This window comes from Homalodisca vitripennis, chromosome 7 (genome assembly GCF_021130785.1).
Source record: "Homalodisca vitripennis isolate AUS2020 chromosome 7, UT_GWSS_2.1, whole genome shotgun sequence".
NCBI classification, from domain to species: Eukaryota; Metazoa; Arthropoda; class Insecta; order Hemiptera; family Cicadellidae; genus Homalodisca; species Homalodisca vitripennis.
Window position 1 is genome coordinate 106,680,551 of NC_060213.1, and position 19,930 is coordinate 106,700,480.

A 19,930-nucleotide genomic window follows, 5' to 3' on the forward strand; every position below is an offset into this window, starting at 1 on the left:
AACCCTCCGTAGAGAAGATTACGATTGTGTATTTTGCTTAATTGTAATGCCAATAACACGTGACAATATATTTAATTGTGCCCATCAAGGCTTAAAGAGAAATGGTAATATAAAACATGGCCTTTGTATTACAACATCAGAATCTTCATGGCCAAGGTTTGTTGGCTTCGCCCAACAGGTGACATTAGTCTTAGGAGGTAACTGACTTTGGAGCCTTGGCGAAAAACACGTATCTGTTCTCAGCGATCGATGGCACCACACTTGTATAGATTACAACTGTTTTAATCACTGCCCCTGGGGATTGCCCAAGAAAGAACCGGAACAGGGCCCAACCTTGCGCCCATAACGTATGTGACGCGTGACGCTTGTCTGTGACTTGACTCCTGAACTGCCCATGCGTCACCAGACGCCCTGTTGACGTTGACGACATTCTACCATATTGCTCAACGGCCTCTAGTGATGGGCAGTGACCCACTTTAGGGCACCGATTCAAGGCTGAGCGAGCCCCCGCCGCCGCCGCCACCCATAACTCGTCCAGTCTCGGGAAGGTGACACAATTCTTGTAATTAGTCGATGCTTTTCCTTCACCAGGATTCTTCTCTGCCCTATAAGAACACTATTTGATTTTTTTTTATATCTTTATATTTTGTTACGATATGTAATATGTAGCCTATTATTTTAGTTAAGTTTTGAAACCCTTTACTTAAATTCCAAATGGCGATAGCTGCAAACGGAGAAATATAATACAAACTGGAAAGTATTGCTTAAGTTTTGAAACCCTTTACTTAAATTTCAAATGGCGATAGCTGCAAACGGAGAAATATAATACAAACTGGAAAGTATTGCTTAAGTTTTGAAACCCTTTACTTAAATTTCAAATGGCGATAGCTGCAAACGGAGAAATATAATACAAACTGGAAAGTATTGCTTAAGTTTTGAAACCCTTTACTTAAATTTCAAATGGCGATAGCTGCAAACGGAGAAATATAATACAAACTGGAAAGTATTGCTTAAGTTTTGAAACCCTTTACTTAAATTCCAAATGGCGATAGCTGCAAACGGAGAAATATAATACAAACTGGAAAGTATTGCTTAAGTTTTGAAACCCTTTACTTAAATTCCAAATGGCGATAGCTGCAAACGGAGAAATATAATACAAACTGGAAAGTATTGCTTAAGTTTTGAAACCCTTTACTTAAATTTCAAATGGCGATAGCTGCAAACGGAGAAATATAATACAAACTGGAAAGTATTGCTTAAGTTTTGAAACCCTTTACTTAAATTTCAAATGGCGATAGCTGCAAACGGAGAAATATAATACAAACTGGAAAGTATTGCTTAAGTTTTGAAACCCTTTACTTAAATTTCAAATGGCGATAGCTGCAAACGGAGAAATATAATACAAACTGGAAAGTATTGCTTAAGTTTTGAAACCCTTTACTTAAATTCCAAATGGCGATAGCTGCAAACGGAGAAATATAATACAAACTGGAAAGTATTGCTTAAGTTTTGAAAACCCTTTACTTAAATTCCAAATGGCGATAGCTGCAAACGGAGAAATATAATACAAACTGGAAAGTATTGCTTGGAAAGTTTTGCAGGCATCAGCCATAAGTTTCTATATAGCTCGACCATATTTTTGGAGGATTAATCTTGAGATTGTTTCGTTTAATTTTGAGTCTATCTTCATTTCCCCTTCCTTCTATCTAATGCTGTCTCAGACTTGCCTCCTGGAATCTGGAGTCTTGTTCGCCTGCAGAGAACCAAAGAAAGTCGACGACGAAAAAGATCAAAACGAAACATTTACATCGTTTTGACATCAGAGACACCTATAAATAGGAACCTAATGCGACAATGTGACTACCACTTCATCTATATTCTACTCACTATATTTTACAACAAGAGTGGAAAAAACAGATAGGTCTGTAGTTGTTAGAGTAAGACTCAATATTTTCTTTGTTACAAACTGGCCGACTTTCAGAAAATGTTATAGTAGTATGAATTGCAAATCTGTTACATGACACGAAATGCTATGAACAGAAGGACTCGTAGTATGAATTTAGTTATCGTTTCAGTGGATATTGGAGATTTCATTTTGCCCGAAAGATATTCTTCAGTGTCAGCAATTTAATCTGTAAGGGCTCTAAGGAAGAAATTGGATGGTAATGGATTTCCTGTGATTTTTAATTAGGTCATAATATTGCTAGATATTACTATATTTAAGCGTGCAGATAATTTGTCAAATGCAATCAAACAAGGAAATGAAAGAGTATACTGATTATAATAAATTATAATATAAGATAATACGATAATCACGTCGAAAGTGCCTGAGTAATTACGGTATTACACACCCACTTGCGGTATAAGTGTGTTTGTTTCCGTTAAGCAAAATTCGCCACTCTCAGCTATGAAGGCAAATTTCCGCAAGCTCTACTCGTAAGCATTAATTTTGCGTATAATAATAGTTATTAAGGTGAGGACTCTATGTACAATAGTCGTTCGAGGCCAAGTGTTAAATGGTTATACCATAGTGTAATAATAGATGATTATTAATATCAGCCCATAAAGCTAAGGTTTATTTATGAGTATACCCTCCCCCCTGTACTTCGGTTTAGGGGTTCAAACCTGTTTCCAGCTTCATCTAAGATTCCAAAGAAAAGACTTAAAGGCCTCCTCCACACGCCATCTTTATTTTTATAACAATGTTAACTTTATTAATGTATGGTGAAAAAGGTATAAGAAATCAAATACAAAAAGTATATAAAAACGTGTGTTTTATTGTATAAAGCAAAACATACCTTTTGAATTTCGATCAATGTATAAAATTACATCAAGGTAAACTGAATACCATCATTATTCCAATATTTCCCTGACGGACGTCGCAACTGAAACAAAAGATGCAAACAAAATTGTCGGATGGACATTTGCGGTGTGAGGAAGTAGTACACCGTGGACGTCCAAGGCATACAGACCGTTCAGTGGATGGATGGATGTTCGGTGTGAGGCGGCCTCAAAAGTAGCATTCAGCAATACCAGTACTAAAAATTACAAAAAATAAAAGGTAGCATAAACAGTTTGTACATTGTATGTTTGTACATTTACTCATAATTTGTTCCCTTATTTTTAACTAATTCGGTACTGATGGTCAATTTTGTGATTTGTAAATCAACTGTTAAATAATAATCTCCAAGAAAATTCGCTGTTAATGTTTGAATTTAAATTCAAGAATCACTGCGTTTGTATGACGCAATAAAATTTGGATTAATGCGGTGATTAATGTTATTTCCGGTGATTATGATTAGTAGTGGGCGGAAATGTTTATTGTTTTGTAACGTCCGTCAAAACAGTTTGCACGGACCGCGGGTCGGCCGCAGCAGCTGTGCAACAATCGAAGTGCACGCGCCTCTACCCCCTCCACTCAACCACCTCCCTCCCCTCCCAGCGCAAGGCCGCCGCGCTCCGCGTCCGGCATTCGTGGCTAGGCCGCTGAGGAGAGTGGTTTTGCAGCTCCGTACCGTCCGTGCCTTGTGTCAGTGAAGTGCCTCTCTCTGGATTACTGTGACTTTTCTGCGGCCCTTGGAAATGTCCGGTTCCCAGGTCGGACCGTGAACTGTCGACTGTTGTTGTCGCACCGGACTCCGCGGCTGACCGCTACCGTTTCCCCAGAAAATGCGCGAGGTGTTCGCGATAGGTGCTACGGACACGAACGCCAACATGAGCCCGATCATGATGTCCTCCCAGCCAGGATACTTGGAGTTGACCCCGGAACAATCCAAGAGACTTATACGCACCGAACCCATCGAGGATTACTATGAAGTCGAGGATCAACCATTTGCAAGGTAAGAACTTTGAACAATTAAGACTACTGTAGATAAAGTGTCATGACAAAACATAGCATTTATGCCTGTCTGGCAGTTAAGTAATTAACTGTTTGGCTAAGCTGTTTTATGAAATGCTTATTACTATATTTATTTAACACGAAAAATCACGGTTTTGCTTCCAAATTGCACTTCTCTGGTTTCTCCAATCATCTCCGAACCATCCTGTATTGTAATTTCAGTTTCTGTGTTTTATTTAAGTATTATATGCAATAAAGTAACTAAATTATAGTTTAAGTATTGAAAATTACCCTGTACATTTTCATAATACATGAACTTTGATCAAAACTAAAGGAATGCGGTGATAAACTTCTTTTATCTTAAGTTATTTGTGACAGTTATTATTGATGGATGAAAGATCTATAAACCATTCCTGATTTTCTACTCGCGCATACAAGAATATAGTGTTTTATGGTTTGCAAACACTTACTTGTGTAAGTGCTAATTTTCAAGCAACTATTATATAATTTGACAAAAATAGTGATCCGCCAATAAAAGTTTATTAATTTAGTGATGTAACAATTACAATATTTAATTAAATAATATAACTAATTCAAATTTGTCAAAAATAGGGTTCGTTTTTTATACATTACTTTATTTCAATGTTTGATTAATTATTTATATATTTACCTTTACATATCAGTTATTGGTTAGTGTTGAACAATAAAATTGAGTTTATTATCGGAATGGATAACTCTGTTTGGTTAAAAATTTGCCCGAATTTACAAAGTTACTGGAACTTGATGTCAACATGTCTATAATCTATGTCTGCAAAACTGGAGTTAATTTATATTTATCGGACAATGATCACGGATGTTCAAAAGTTCAAAATTATTTAAACGTTGGCCAGAAATATACTAACACGTTATTTAAGTAATCTAATAGTCACACCGAAATAATTACTAGTCACAAAGTATACAGTATCATATGGTACTATACCATGTATGTGTAGCCTATCATATTTTGCCTCATGTCTCAAAACGCACGGCCAAAGTCGATTAATCCGAACTCAGGAATGCGATTGTGGGCAGCCAAAGACCAACAGAAGAACATCAGTGGGCGTTAATTCAGGAGACACTTTCTCCAGGCCTAGTCCTACACTATTATTTCGTCAGCGTGAAAGCGAATTGATGCGGGAGATAAGGCTGGCATGTGGATGTTGTCGACAAAGGCGACTTTGGCTCAGGCCCCGGCGTGGTACGGCTACCGCACAATCGAAAGTCTGCGTAATTCGACGGAATTTAACAGTAGAAAGGGAGTCGATAAAGGTTCCTTCCTATTGGGCGGATCGTCACATCGCCAAAGTGGCCTCTCTCTGTTCAGTGGCTTCCGCCAGAATCTTTTGTACTGTGGGGTGTCAGATCACCTGGGGTGGCAAGGAATGGAATTTGCCGCCCGTGGGGAGCTCCAGCAGGTCACTGATACAGCCGGTAACACCATGGTTCGAACTCCTCTTAACTTTAGATCATTTTTGCTGTCGATCACTAGGATTAACCAACTCTCTTACCAACAAGGCGATCTTCTCTTACTCATAATTAAACCGTATCCTCCGTTAAAAACTGAATATTTAGCGATTGTACAGTTGGTAATAAATTAAAATTTCAAGCACAGAACGAATAAAGCATTTATGCTTTTTACAGCATATTTTGAAGCTTTATATTATTTGATACGATACCCCACATTAATAATGTTTCATACATTAACTGCTTTGTTAGTATACATTTTATAAAATGGTACGCATAGAATAAACAGAGCTAATAAACAGCTTCTCATAACTAGACATTTTTGATGTCGATCACTAGGATTGACCAATTTGCTTACTTTTGGTTTAGTTAGTACAAGTTTATCAACAAGGACATCTTCACTTACTAATAATTAATCCATTTATTCTCCGTCAAACAATTGAATATAAAGCGATTCTGTAGTGGATAGTAAATTAAAATTTCATCCGTACAAGGATGAAATATTATGATGATTTCTGTGATGGAGCACAGAAGGAACGCATATTATGATTTTTAAATCGTATCTTGAGGCTTTGACAGTATTCGATGCAGTACATTAATGTTTCTTATATTAACTGATTTGTTAGTATAGGTACATTTTATAAAATAGTACGCTTTAATAAACAAAACTCAATAAATAAGAAAAAAACTTCTTTTCCACCCATGTGGCGTTTGGAAGCTGGGAAGGAGTCAATGAAAACATTTTTTAACAGCCCTAGTTTTTTTTAACTACTCTTAACTTTATAATGTTGCCAGAAGTAGGCAGATATAAATAAAAATACGTGGATATTATAAACCTACTACATTTATAAATTGTTTTGAAATCAGATATTAAAAAAATGGAATTTGGGTAATAAAAAACTTAATTTTGAAAACAAGTGTTAATTTGATGAATTAATTAATTTTGTAAATATCCCAGAAATACATGTTAATGGAGCTGTTTAATAGTCTTGCGTATGCCATTCTGTACCACTTCAATAGGTTATAAAGTCCCTGTCCAGAGAATGCGCGGTAGCACTGAATTTACGAGACAATAAGGTGCTGTAGAACTTGCAGGAGACACGACTACCCGGGTGTATAACCCATCTCGCTGTGACCTGAGCGCAAAAAGGCGAGTAAAACGATAAAAAGGTGTTCAGCAACAATGGGTATTGTGTAATAAAATATAGGCAGAACGCTGGCCGTGGTGGAGGGTGCAGACCCTGTTCTGGGAAGGACTGTTCTACGAATGGCACGGCCGCGGCCGCCGCGATCCGATAGAATGGGTGAATTGTGAATGGAATGGACGCGATGGAAGAGTACTGTGACGTGAACTGCAACTATTCACAATCGGCGCGATTCCGAGAATTGAATCGGTTAGCTGGGCAATGTAATGTGGTGGCCTTGTATCTTTGTAAGTGATTACGCACTATTATAGCATCGTAACAAAAAGTACCACTATATCATGTCTTAACCGTGAGCATTTAGCGCAATTAAAAACAAGACCTTCATCACTGGCATGTTTTATTAGTGTAGTGGCAATCAGGGAATGCGACTCAAGAGCATGCACCCACCCCTACACTCACAAGCTCAGAGGGTTAGGGCTAGCCCAGCACATACCTAATTATTCAGTGAAAGCCTAGACTCAAGACTGAGTCTAGACTGTGTGAAGATTTCGTAGACTTATATTGCCTTGTTGTTGATTGTATATACAATCGATATATACTAATCTCTGTAGGATAAAATTACAAAAAACAAAAATCTGGGTCTGATTGAGGGATACACTAGGTAACTAATATGTGCTTAAATGTGCCAATTCTAATCCCTTGCACTTGTGTGGGTGGCGTCTGCCCGTTTGTTGGTGAAAAAGTACCGGGCCACAGTCCCATTTGCATTTGCATTTTACTGTAAGTATGCAATACTTGATAATTATGGACGTTTAAGCCGATTTGGTAGTGAAAGGTGTTCTTCAAAAGTGTTAAATCAAAACCCTTCAATATTTAAATTGACTTAATAAACTATAAAGTATATTTTACTTTCATATTCACTCTAAAGTACAGACATTCCATCTCCATTGATAGACACACTTTTTCATCCAATATAAACAAAAGTCCAGTTAGACTGCAAAGAGCGCCCATTAGCTCCTATCTCAGCTTACACATTGTTCTTCAATTATGTAAATCTCCGAAGCGAATAGGAAAACCGGAAGCGCGCCAATCCCGGGAGGAAGTTGGTGGGAGGAACTACTAGCTATCACTGCGTTGGTCGGTAGGCCGGCGACGTCACGGAGGATGGTCGGACACAAAGGGAAAACTGGTGTACGGAGACCGGAGCTTTCTTGGAGTGGTGTTCGATTTGGTTTAGGAATTGCGACAAAATTGTCAATTACAGACTGACTTTTGTGGATGAAAATTTGGTGATCGTAAACTTCACAAACTTGGACTACAGATAAAGTCTGGCGGAGATTTATGCATGTAACGCTAATGCAAGAATTAATGTGATCTATTAGTGCTGTGAATTACTGAAGGACGTTTAAAAAATTCACCGAAAGAAGTAATTTTAAAATGTAATAAAATGGTAATCCAACCCAAAGATGATAACGGTACGAAAACATCACTGTATGTCAACCAAACCAATGATGTTTCCCCAAAATATCGTTCATTCTCCTAGAGGAAGATTTAGATTTAGAGGAGAACTTCATGCCCAAAGCACTGCACAAAAGAAGTTGCAATGTGCCCGATTAAAAACTAAAACTATGAAAATCGTACCGTAACCTTTTTAGGAAAATTACAATTTTGATAGTGAACTCTATAGAATTTATCCTAAACCGTCCTCCCTTTCTTTGCTTCCAAGGAGTTATTTTGAATGATGAGTTAAATAGAGATTTTTTAGTGTTTGCTGACTTCAGAATCTATCCAAAACCATTCTCCCTTTCAATGCTCCCAAGGAATCTTTTAAATGATGAGTTCAATAGAGATTTTGTAGTGTTTGCTGACTTCAAAATCTATTCGAAACCGTTCTCCCTTTCATTGCTTCCAAGAACTCTTTTGAATGGTGAGTTGAATAGAGATTTTGTAGAGTTAGCTGACTTCATCCTTTAAGCTATACCAGAAATAGATGTCCAAGAATCAGATAATACCAGAAGAAAGGTTACATTTAAGCTGTCAAGCTCTTTCAAGCACGACAAAATTCCGTCCTTAAATGTCCATTCTCTCCAGGAAGAAGTCTGTGGTTGAGGGGAGAAAGTTCAAAGACCGAAGACCTGAGAGTAGGTGATGCCGTGTTTACTTAGTGGCCTGTCCCTCTGTTTGAGCAATGCCAGGAAACACCGCCCAAAAACAAACAGTGGAGGAACACTTGTAGCTGCTGGCGGAAGACTGTTCCGACACGGCCCGACTAATAGGTTCCGTCCTACGTTATGAATGGCCCAACTATTGTTAGTTTACGGCATCTTCCTTTGATCACACTAATCCAGCGGAACCGTTCCGTTCCTACAATAGAGTTTGTTTCTGGAACCCTTTCTTCCCGTTTTCCCGTGAAATGTCAAAAGATGGAACATTAACACGGCGAGCATCAGAATTGGAATTATATATCTAGTCTCAGAACTTCCAGTTTGAGTACTCGCGTTATCTGAAACGCCTAGGCGAAGAAATTTTAAAGTGATGCATTTCTTCTTTTTGCTAAATACGTATGACGTAAAAATATCGAACGTGTTGTCCGTTGTAGTAAACCTACTTAATTATCAATTTCATTTTTTAACATTTGTCAATTATATTTTAATTGGTTCTTATATACTAATACAAATTTCGGTTTGATTAGTTCTTTATTAATTATTTCCTTGTTTTGTGTATTGTATTGGCTGAACTAAGAGCACTATTGGTTAGATTTAGCTATAAACATGGAGAAGTTAACGGCTCATTAAAAATGCTATTAGACGAGAAAGCCATTAAATGTTATTGCTTTTATGTTGACTGTGCGAAGTAATAAGTAGTTTATCAGTACCTCCACAGTACAAATTGTGGTTTGATTAGTGTTCAATTAATTATTTAGTTGTCATGCTTTTATCATATTGGCTGAACTAAGACCACTATGGTTTAGATTTAGATATAAAGACGAGAAAGTTGTTAAATTTTATTGTTTTTAAGTTGAATGTAGGAAGTATCAATCCTCTACATTATCATACCACGAGTCGCTAATATATCCAAGTGTGTATTTGGTAAAAACTAAATTAAGGGGGGTTGTAACGAGTGAATGAGGTGTAGTGATTGTTATAAGTACTTACTATTATTACTAGTATTAATAGCTCAATAACTTATATTTGGGAAGGGCGTTTAGGTGGATTTCGAACTATTACAATTCCGATATATGTTATATTGAAGGACCACTGAATTTGTTATACCCGGATCCAATTATAGGTCAAGATCTCAAAAAACTATACTCACTGCGAATGTTATATTGTTATGAACGTAAACCACCCATAGTGAAGCGAAGGTTTAAACGTAAAGTAACGGTTTTGGGCGAGGGAGAGTTCATTCACTCCAGGGTTGTTGTTATGAACGTAAAGCACCCATAGTGAAGCGAAGGTGTAAACGTAAAGTAACGTTTTTGGGCGAGGGAGAGTTCATTCACTCCAGGGTTGTTGTTATGAACGTAAAGCACCCATAGTGAAGCGAAGGTGTAAACGTAAACGTAAGTAACGTTTTGGGCGAGGGAGAGTTCATTCACTCCAGGGTTGTTGTTATGGGACGAATCGCAGTACTGTAAAGCAGAACCACCAAACACCGTATCCAATCGAAAACTGCTGACTTCCACGGAGTAATTTATTGTCGGTCGTCATTATTCGAGTGCGATCGGGATCACCCGTTAGGTAACTATTATTTCTAGTTGTCCGCAAAAAGTCACTTCGTGTCGTAAAAGTAACACCCTGGTAGTCTGGTACGTGTGAAATTGTTCCAGATCCCACTCACATCACCTATCGCTCTTGTGCAACAATCTTAGCCTTTTTTGTTACAATTGCACAGTTCTGTGTTACGAGTGGATCTGGACTAACACAATGACGGACGTAGAAAACTTTTCCTCCGTTGGGTCTTAAACACAGAATTTATTACAATTGTACGAGAGTGTTTGTGGTCTTTCCAAAATTAAGATAAAGCTAAAAAAAAAGAATTGATCTTTGAAACAGAGTTTTCTTCTAGAGAACTTAAAACTAATCAAAAATTGTGTTCCTGAACTTACGAGTAATAAGATACTGTCTTCAGCAATGTACTCAGAACTAGAACTTAAGGTCGGGAAAGGAAGTATGAGGAAACACATTTGTGACTCTCAATTTTGGATTATCCGTCACCATTAACGAAACACTCATGAATATCGATAAAAAAATAATATTCTTGACTAATTGAATTGTTGTAAGTATAAACATTTGTTAAGTTATTAGAAGTAGCAACACAAAGTAGTAGGCAGTAGAAATAAATAGTGTTTGAACACATATTTGATGTGTAGACACTTTTATCTCACACCTTGTACAAGCCAGACATCTAGTTAGTTTCAACCCTCTATTCGTGACTTTGAGTGGTTTAGGTGGTGGAATTAAGAGCCCAATTGTGAAAATTACGGTACAACCCCAAATTGTTTTAGTCAAGCACTCGGTTCTCGACACGGTCTCAATTGCCCGCAAGGGAAACACACCCCCGGGCCTCCCCTAGCCCTAGCGTGCTGTCTCGCTGTCTGATGTTTATGGACTGGTCTTTACATCTTTGCAAGCAAACTCCAACCCTCTTACTTTACAAGTACAATATGTCGCAGAGCCTCTTGACTTCATTCAAGCGCTCCTTCACTTGGACTCTTGTATCGGAGAGTCTGCCTCACTGAATATTTAGTAAATTTAGTAATGTTTAGTTACTAATTACCTAAAATATAGCTATATCGCTTTCAATCCTATGCTGATCATAATTTAGATTGGAAAATGTTAATGCATTTTACTATATTTGTGTAATTCCAATGGATTAATGTAATTCATTTCTAGAATTGTTTTCAAGCTAATTGAGTGCAAAAGTATCAAGCAGATGCAATCGAAAACTAAGATGGATACATTATTATTTCGATGATTTAGTAGTAAATTTAAATTCATCCTTATTTTAATGCTTAATGTATATGTTTAAGAAGAAAACCAGTCCTTAAAAATACTCTTATGAACTGTTTGGACTAGTTGTAAAAACGCGGTACGAAAACGATCGGTCGAAAACGTTCCGATCTTTTTTTAATCCCTGCGGTCAGTTTAGGTGTCGAAGATATTGGTGTAACTTGACACGCGACTGCGGCGATGGACGCGGCTCGGTTGCCACTGAACGTCCTTGTTACCTCTGTTACACAACAGTCAGAGAAACAGCTGATTTGTGTAGCCTGAGAATTCACTGGACTGACGGTTGTGTGCCTGCTCTCTGGATAATTGACTAGAAGCTGGAGTGTTGAAAGCCTCCCAGGATTGGCTGGCTTCCTGATCCCCCGTGGGATGTAGAGCTAACGGAGAATAGGAAACCTTTAACGTGAAAAATACAGCAATTTAGAAATGTCACGTATTTATGTATTCCAGACAACATGATTCTATTTTAATTCATTTGTTTTACCGAGTCATGATTAGGAAAATCATTTCTGACAACATGATTGTTGTATTCCTGACAACATGATTCTGTTTTAATTTATTTGTTTTACCGAGTCATGATTAGGAAAAATCATTCCTGACAACATGATTGTTGTATTCCTGACAACATGATTCTGTTTTAATTTATTTGTTTTACCGAGTCATGATTAGGAAAATCATTCCTGACAACATGATTGTTGTATTCCTGACAACATGATTCTGTTTTAATCTATTCGTTTTACCGAGTCATGATTAGGAAATTTCTATTAGCTGTAAAGCATGTGAAAATTATCTTACAAAACCATACTCTCTAGTATTTAAATACGGTATACCTTGAATAGTTGAACTCTATCATCCCCTGAAAATATATATTTTCACTATATCAATAAGTCAATATAAAAATATTGCAGATGGTACTCCTGAACAAATCGACGAGATCCTTCCAATTTTTTTCACCAGGTGCTCTGTTCCAATCCTCATTGATTGTGCCAATCTATTGCCATTTGTTAGCGGACCGTTGGGTCAGGATTTGCCCTATTGTTTGCGGACAGCTGCCCGGGCGCGTGCTGCTTCCAAAGGACTTTCTGCCGGTGGCGCTCGTACCTCAAGGACGAGGATGTAGGACACCATCTGTCCGGTGGTTAGGTCAAGCGGAGTCGCAGCTGCGGTGTCAGATGTCTTGTACCCGGGGCAGCTGGTGCTATCGTTCAGAGAAGTATGGTAAACCGGTGACCTACATCTGATCGATGAGATCAATGAGCATCCATTTTGTCTTCCTTTCTCTCTCCTTGAGTGGACGCCTTTCTTGGTATCGGTCGGTGGGCTATTGTGCAGACCAGATAGGATCCCGATGGAAGACTCCTTCCTCGCACATTCCCTGCTCTCGTGATGTGAAAGTGAGATTCTATTGTTCTCGTGCAAATAGGGTTGTGTAGCAACTTCCTTCCCTTACTATCCCAATTTTACAGTCACATGCACTTTTTATATGTGCGTTCTAAGCTTAACATTTTCGGCAGGTGTGTGGACTATAGACTGGAATTAATTGGTTTAAACAACGTTTCTTGACTAAATGAGACTTGTAGGAGAATTAGCGGGAATCAGATTTCACCGCCGAGAGCAATGTCCGGCCTTGGTAATTCAAACAATTATCCAACTTTGGTCTCTTTGGAGACTGACTCATCTTCGGCAATTCGTCATTAGTCAACAGTCTGGCACTACAACGGCAAAGGTCTCGTCTTGAGTCATCCCAACGCCAACTCGCCTACCGGTCGTTCCACAGGGTCTATTCTTCGGCCGAGAACATGACGCATTTTCAAAACTCCCAAGATGGCGGCCACCGGAAACCTCCAATGTCTACACCTGCCTACCCACGCAGCTGTTCACACATTATCGTGATCTTGCCTCGGCTATCTTGCGTCACTTACATTCCTTCCCCGTGTTACGCTCTGGACACTGTCTGTACACTATTGTTTGTGGTCATGTTTTCGTGTACAATGTTCCATTCACGGTCTTCGCCTGCTGACAGGCGTCACTCAGAACACGGTACAAAGGTCTTCGCGAGCATACAGATGGAAATTAACCGCATTCTCTGATCCCAGATGCAGATTTCGGGTACGAGTCGTGGCCCCAGAAGTGGTGAAACTCTTTTGAAGTTCAAGGACCTTTTTGAAAAACATTTCGAAAGAGCTTTGACGACAAGCGTGGTCTCGTGAGATAAAATAGCGTGATAAATGAGAATACTCTGGCAATAGAAAGTACTGTCCAATGAACCTAGAATCGTTTAGCCTTTGGAAGTAATAGATAAATATAATAATTGAGGGGCATTGGAATTGAAAAATCAAAGAAGCGCAACGATTAGTTATCCAACGAAAGGGAAATTTCACTCAGTATACTGCCGCAGAAGTGGTGAAACTCTTTTGAAGTTCAAGGACCTTTTTGATAAAGATTTCTAAAGAGCTTTGACAACAAGCGTGATCTCGTGAGGTAAAATAGCGTGATAAAAGAGAATACTCTGACAATAGAAAAGTACTGTATTGTTCCAATGAATATACGACCTAGAATGGTTTAGCTTTTGGAAGTAATTAAGGATCATTGGAATTTAAAAATCAAAGAACCACAAAGATTAGTTATTCAACGAGAGGGACATTTCACACAGTATACTGCAGAGTGGAAGTTCAAATTCAGCTGAGAGGATTTCAACCAGTTAGTCGTTTCACTGTACTTTAGCGTCCATGGCCCAAAAAGAGCAACGGGCCGAGACCAAATCGAGGTGTCCCATCCCCGGAGGATAACGGCGTGGCGCGGCGCGCTCAGACGACACGTGGGAAGCTGGGGCCATTAATTCGAGGCGTGTCGGGCTCGGCTTGGGCCCAATTTGCCAGCTCTTTGTTTCGGGTTCGCAAACAGTCTGATAATGAGCTCATGAATACCAGCCACCTCCGAGACGAGTCGTCGGGATTTTTTGCGATTCGGGTACAGTCTAATACAAACCATTGGCTATCATAATGATAATCCGGTTATTGCAAATTACTTTTTATGAAGTTATATTTTAAGGTTGATCACACAAATCTCACGACGTCGTTACAGTTCCAAATCGTTTGTAAAATACGCTACACATTACGCTTCTCAATACAAATACTGTTCCTTCAAATCCGGTTTTTTTCATTGTTGTGGTCCCAGTTTAGTCTTGTTTAGAGTAAACTTTAGTTTCACGCTAGTTGAAGCATTTTCATTTTTAACGCAGAGGCCTGTCAGGGGAACTGACTATTAGTTACAACCCAACGGTTTGCTCTTAAAATAGCGGGTTTGTTATTGTAATGGCAGATTAGATCAATACTTGGAAACAACATAGTGAATCGACCGAATGCAAAGTTGGTGCTGATTTAGTTTACTGATAGGCAGTGTGCTAGTTAAGTGACTCGGATACAAGGTATTCCAGCTAACAGAAGTAGAGGTATTATACTATGCGATATGTAGGAAACCAATTAGGAATACAAAAAAGGTGATTGTGTTCAAAAATACTGCGGTATAATTTACCCTGCTGGAAAGGTAGGCGCATTGTTGCTAACTCAAATAATTGCAGTTGTATCGGTTGATTCGAGTTGTATAGAAACCTTCTCTTCCGTCAAGTAATTCGTTTCTGTACTGTTCAGCTTATGAGGTGTTTTCCTCTTGAAGATACACGTAGAAAGGTCTGCGTTGTTTTAAATGGCGAGCTCGTTAACGCGTGTAAACATCTCCATGCAAGTCACGCAGAGCTGCGTGGGGTGAAAATGACGTTTTTCCACCTTCCATCAACGTTGACGGCGAGAGATGAATGACCCCGGAGTATGCGACGCGTGAATAATGTATGGCCCATGCGGGTGGAAACAGACCGCCGTACAGCCTTTCGCAAAACATCCGCAGTCATTGATTTTGAGGGGGGGGGCGTACCGTGGGTGGTGCTGCACCGGAAACGGAGCTAAGGGTGGCTAAGTGGGGGAAATTTACTTCAGATTCATCTTAATTCATCTTCTCTAGAACCTAAACACGAGGTAATACTTACAGTAATGTTCCACTCACATAATGTACCCATCGGCTCTTTCAATTCCGTTAATTAATTTGTAATTGACTGTGATTTGTAACTATGTGTTATCATTTTCTAGTGAATTCTCTTAAAACGGCGCAGTGGTGTTGTTTACGAACAACCACAAATCAAGATAAGAAGTAGAGCCTTTGATAAGAGGACATTTCTTATCGCGACTTTAGTCAAGCAGCGCATTTAACACGGTGTTTGCATTTATTGGCCATTGTGTAAATATGATTCATCGATCTTTGTTCTCCAAACGTATTTACTGATCCTATTACATATGTTTTCTGCGCAAAAATGTACTTTTGAGAGAGGATTTAAACGTGCACCCTAAATTAAGAGAGCTTAGTTCATTTTAACACTTGTTTATACAATAATGTCTCATATGAGGGGGGAGGGGGGTTCGTACACATTTATTGAGTAAAACCATATTTTGTTGATCATGACCCAAATAATGTGTTCATTGAAAACCACATTCTGTTAGTCCAATTTCGTACGGTCCAGATCCAGCCAGTCGTGTTTTCAGATCTCACCGAACCCAATTAATGTTTAATTAACGCCGCCAGTCGCGAAATTAAACACTGTTGTTCTTTTGATTAAAACGGGATTTTCAATATATCTTGCCATCTGGAACAAAATTATTAAAATGTTTGTCGTGCTGGTTTTCAACATGGCCTAAAATTGGGAGACTTTTATTAGATGTGACCTTTATAACGAGTTAGGGTGGTTTGACCTTCTTCATTTCTGAAAACATTGCTCAACGCGTAAACAAAAGACATTTCCCGAAAAGGAATCACACGTCGGCGTTTTATTTCCCAGCTATGGCGGCCATATTTGTCGATCAGTTCGGCGTGAAGGCAGGAGGCCTCGTCAAAAGGACAGCGGTACTGACAATAACTAATGAAGACGAAGCACCAGTCAGAGCTGTCCGGACTTGGCACGAGCTCTGGTCCTCCCACTGTCCAGTAGATATTCGCCACTTTAGGCATTTGCTAAAGTCCGGAGCCCATGATGGATCGCCAACTGTAAGATATATCGGCTAATCCTCTCCATCATTGCCGCTGCCGGTGACTTTTATCTCGTACTTGATGGGCCAGGACGTTGCTCCGACCACCGACCGGATGTAAGGCTTAAGTGATTTGCATCGATGCCAATGTGGGTTTGGTTTTCCGCGTCTTGTTGTTGCTAAAAGGGCTTAAATTTCAACACTTCTTTTTACGGTTTCATTCTTTATTCTTTCTGCACTGTGTGACTTTTTAGTCCCAAAGCGATTAGTAGCCTTGATCTTCTTTCAAGGTCTTTTCCTCAGCGGCTAATGTTTAGAATTCCTTTCGTCATTCATTTTTAATGGTGTTTGTGACAAACAGGAGAGCTCTAACATTGTCAAACCAGAATTCCTTTAGGAACGTGGTAGCTTTTCTTAATGGGTCGAAGATCTGAACCTTTAGAAATTCTTATTGTTTGTTAGCTTTGTGTGTGTTACCAGAAATTCTCTTAAGAAGTGCCTTTCTGATTTCAAACGGCGGAGGGACATTGGTAAATAGTGGTCATCTTTTCTTTCTCTGTCAGAAGGTATCTGATAAGACCCAAGTATCCGCTAATTGGTCAGTGATAGATGGATAGCAATCGCCTCTGCCGCGAGCGAGCGATTCCGTTTCCCACGACCGGCAGATCTAGTTATACAACGTGCAGAGCATCCGCGGCCGCTGCCGCGCGGAGCCGAACGGTTTCCCAATGTGGGAAGCCTACTCTCCTTTCCCTCATGTTTAATTAACCCTTATCTGGGCCACTCGGGCTGTCGCAACCGGCAAAGTTCAGCGGTTCACCATTGTCTGGCGTTTATGTATGCGGCGGCTTTGGAACCGTGTTGGAACCAGAGTGCAACCTTGGGGCACGCCAACTGTTCGGCATTCGAATTGGCGAGCTTTCTCGTTCGAGGAAAGTGGAACAATGGATTTCGATGTAAATCTAGGTATTTGTAGTCAGCATGGATAAACCCTGATACGTTTCATGGTCTCATTGCAATGTAATGTGTTCTCAAAGTATAGTTTGATTTTTATCAAAGTGTTTAAATGCTGTTCATTTTTATTTTTGGTTCTGCGTATAGAAAATAATTCGAGCGGTAATTACGTATACAATTTTGATAAGATTTTAGTATTATTACCACGGCATAAAAGTAGAGTGTTCTTAGTGTGATTATCCATTGTGTCGTTTTATCTTTATTGTACACGTACCCATAGACCAAGGAAACCGCTTCAGAAAAAAATAAGAGGGAAAAGACGAGAATTACAGTACTAGACGGATAGAAGAGATACATTGCTTACTTCTTACGCAACGTCTCTGTCCATACCGTAATATATCGCCTCTCTTACGAATTTATTTATCACAAAGGCCTAGTCAATACTCATTTAGGTTACTTAAGACATGGATCAGACTATCGGTCTCCATTTTCTCAGGTAAACTTTTTGATTTTGTGCTGCAAGCAGAATTGCATAACTGCAGTATTTAGCCATTATTCTGTCGTAGTCTCTTATAGCCTAGATTGTAAATCGCCCATATCGCATTATGTCCTACGCCTGACGCTGCGGTAAATATCGGCGTCACCCATCGATACTCGACAATGGCTGATTCTAAGTGGGTCCCGACCACACAAAAGGTCAAAACGTTCGGCGGGAGATGTTTTATTGGAACCTTTAAGCGTTCGTGGTCGACCGGTCCCGGTGGTAACGGCCTTGTAACGTTCGGCGCTACAGTATCTCCATCTCGACCGGGAAAAGTAACGGCTCAATGCGCGTCCTTGGGGTACTCCAGTCGGAGCCGAGAGCTAACTCCGGTGCCCGCGCCGCGCCGCACGAAAGGGAAAGCCCGATTTATGGGAATGTAAGGCGGCGCGAACGCCGTGTTACATGACGCATGCTCTATTTGTTCGTAATGGATGTGGTGCGAACGGTTAGACGTAGGAAATGATATAATCGCGAGTATCGGAATGGAACAGGGTGTTGCAGATTTGATTACTGACAAATGGCGGCAACTTTGGCCTTTTGCATCGTTGCCAAGAGGTTCACCAACATCACTCTATCACCTCTAGAACGTTTTGAAACCACGTGAATTCTGTATGGAGATAGAGAGTGTAATTCGAACTACAATCTCCATTACGACTTTATACTACTCAACACGTTTTGTCGTGGTGAAATATTTTAAAATACTCTATTAAGAATTTTCTTAACATTAGACTATTATAGAGGTACAGTATCAACGTTTCAATTGCCAACGTTTCAATTATACGATTACCAGTTTCAATGCAGATTCATTAGTAATTAATTGATGGTAAGTTTGAAATTAATTGTAGCAAAATTTGTCCTTGAAAATACAACAAGCATTACAAGGTTTAAAACACTTCAAAACAGTGTTAAATTAAAGCTGACCAGCATCAACAACTGTAACTAGGCAACTTATGTATTTTTAGAGAAACTAAGCATTATCGAATCTTACAATACTATTTTCAGTACTTACTACAGGCTACAAATCACTGCTCCGAGGATATTTACGGAACTTACTCAAAATCTTATAGTCTAGGGTTTGGCTTACCGAAAGAATGGTTCCATCCATCACATCCGCAGTAGCCTCACGTTCTGCTAACATCTCTTCGAGTCCCGCCCATTTACATAAGACGCCCACGGCCGTTATGAGTTCGCAAATCAATGTTGACTGTTATGAGTGGTTATATAACACGGGCTACCCGTGAGTGCGTATGAAGCCAGGAAGTGTATTACAGTAGTCCGTTACATTACGTAAACCTCTTTGGCTTAATTACTTCGCGTGCGCGGAGCGCTTTGTCCTCTTTGTGGAACAACCGTTAGTAAATAGTAAACATAACCTATTACGCAAAAGACTGCCTTATTTGGCATCTTAAACTTTTGAATGTCCGAAACAATCGGAGTTCTGAGAACTCAATTTCTTATCTCCCTTTATCGACAGTTTTTGACCATGCCTGCTGCAACAGGGTCCGTACAGATTACAAACAATAACAAAGCGCCCCACGTATTCTGCGACGAACGCTCTGTTTAACACAACACCACAATCAGCTGTGATGTAAACAACTGTCCTAGTCAACTTTCAGCTGTTGGGTTATTGTACTTTGTCTAGTCGATACACCGAAGGCACGAAGGTCACGGATTGTGTGAGCATTGCGTCGAGTTATTCAATTTCGGGGACGAATTACGCAAGTACCAAACTAAAGAAGATTATAATGTATGTTTACCCAGTACAATAAGTTATGTTCACTGTTTACAAACAAACAGTTGTCCCATAAATAGAACAAAACGTTCTTAGCACATCATGAAGGTGTACAAAATGTAATGAACTG

General features: G+C 39.4%; 1 protein-coding gene and 1 long non-coding RNA gene across 2 annotated transcripts in view; one reads left to right on the forward strand and one right to left on the reverse strand.

The window, feature by feature from the left end:
* Nucleotides 1-2,759: 2,759 nt before the first annotated feature.
* On the reverse strand, nt 2,760-19,619 carry LOC124366152. The gene is made up of 2 exons (XR_006922782.1): nt 19,153-19,619; nt 2,760-3,038 (listed from the first exon to the last, which is right to left on the reverse strand). It is a non-coding gene; the product is annotated as an uncharacterized LOC124366152 (long non-coding RNA).
* Nucleotides 3,452-19,930, forward strand: part of LOC124366151 (probable myosin light chain kinase DDB_G0271550) — a 77,345-nt gene continuing 60,866 nt past the window's right edge. The window contains exon 1 of the mRNA XM_046822475.1: nt 3,452-3,839. Coding sequence (XP_046678431.1) covers nt 3,670-3,839 — 170 coding nt within the window. The 5' untranslated portion in view covers nt 3,452-3,669. The remainder of the gene's footprint in view (nt 3,840-19,930) is intronic.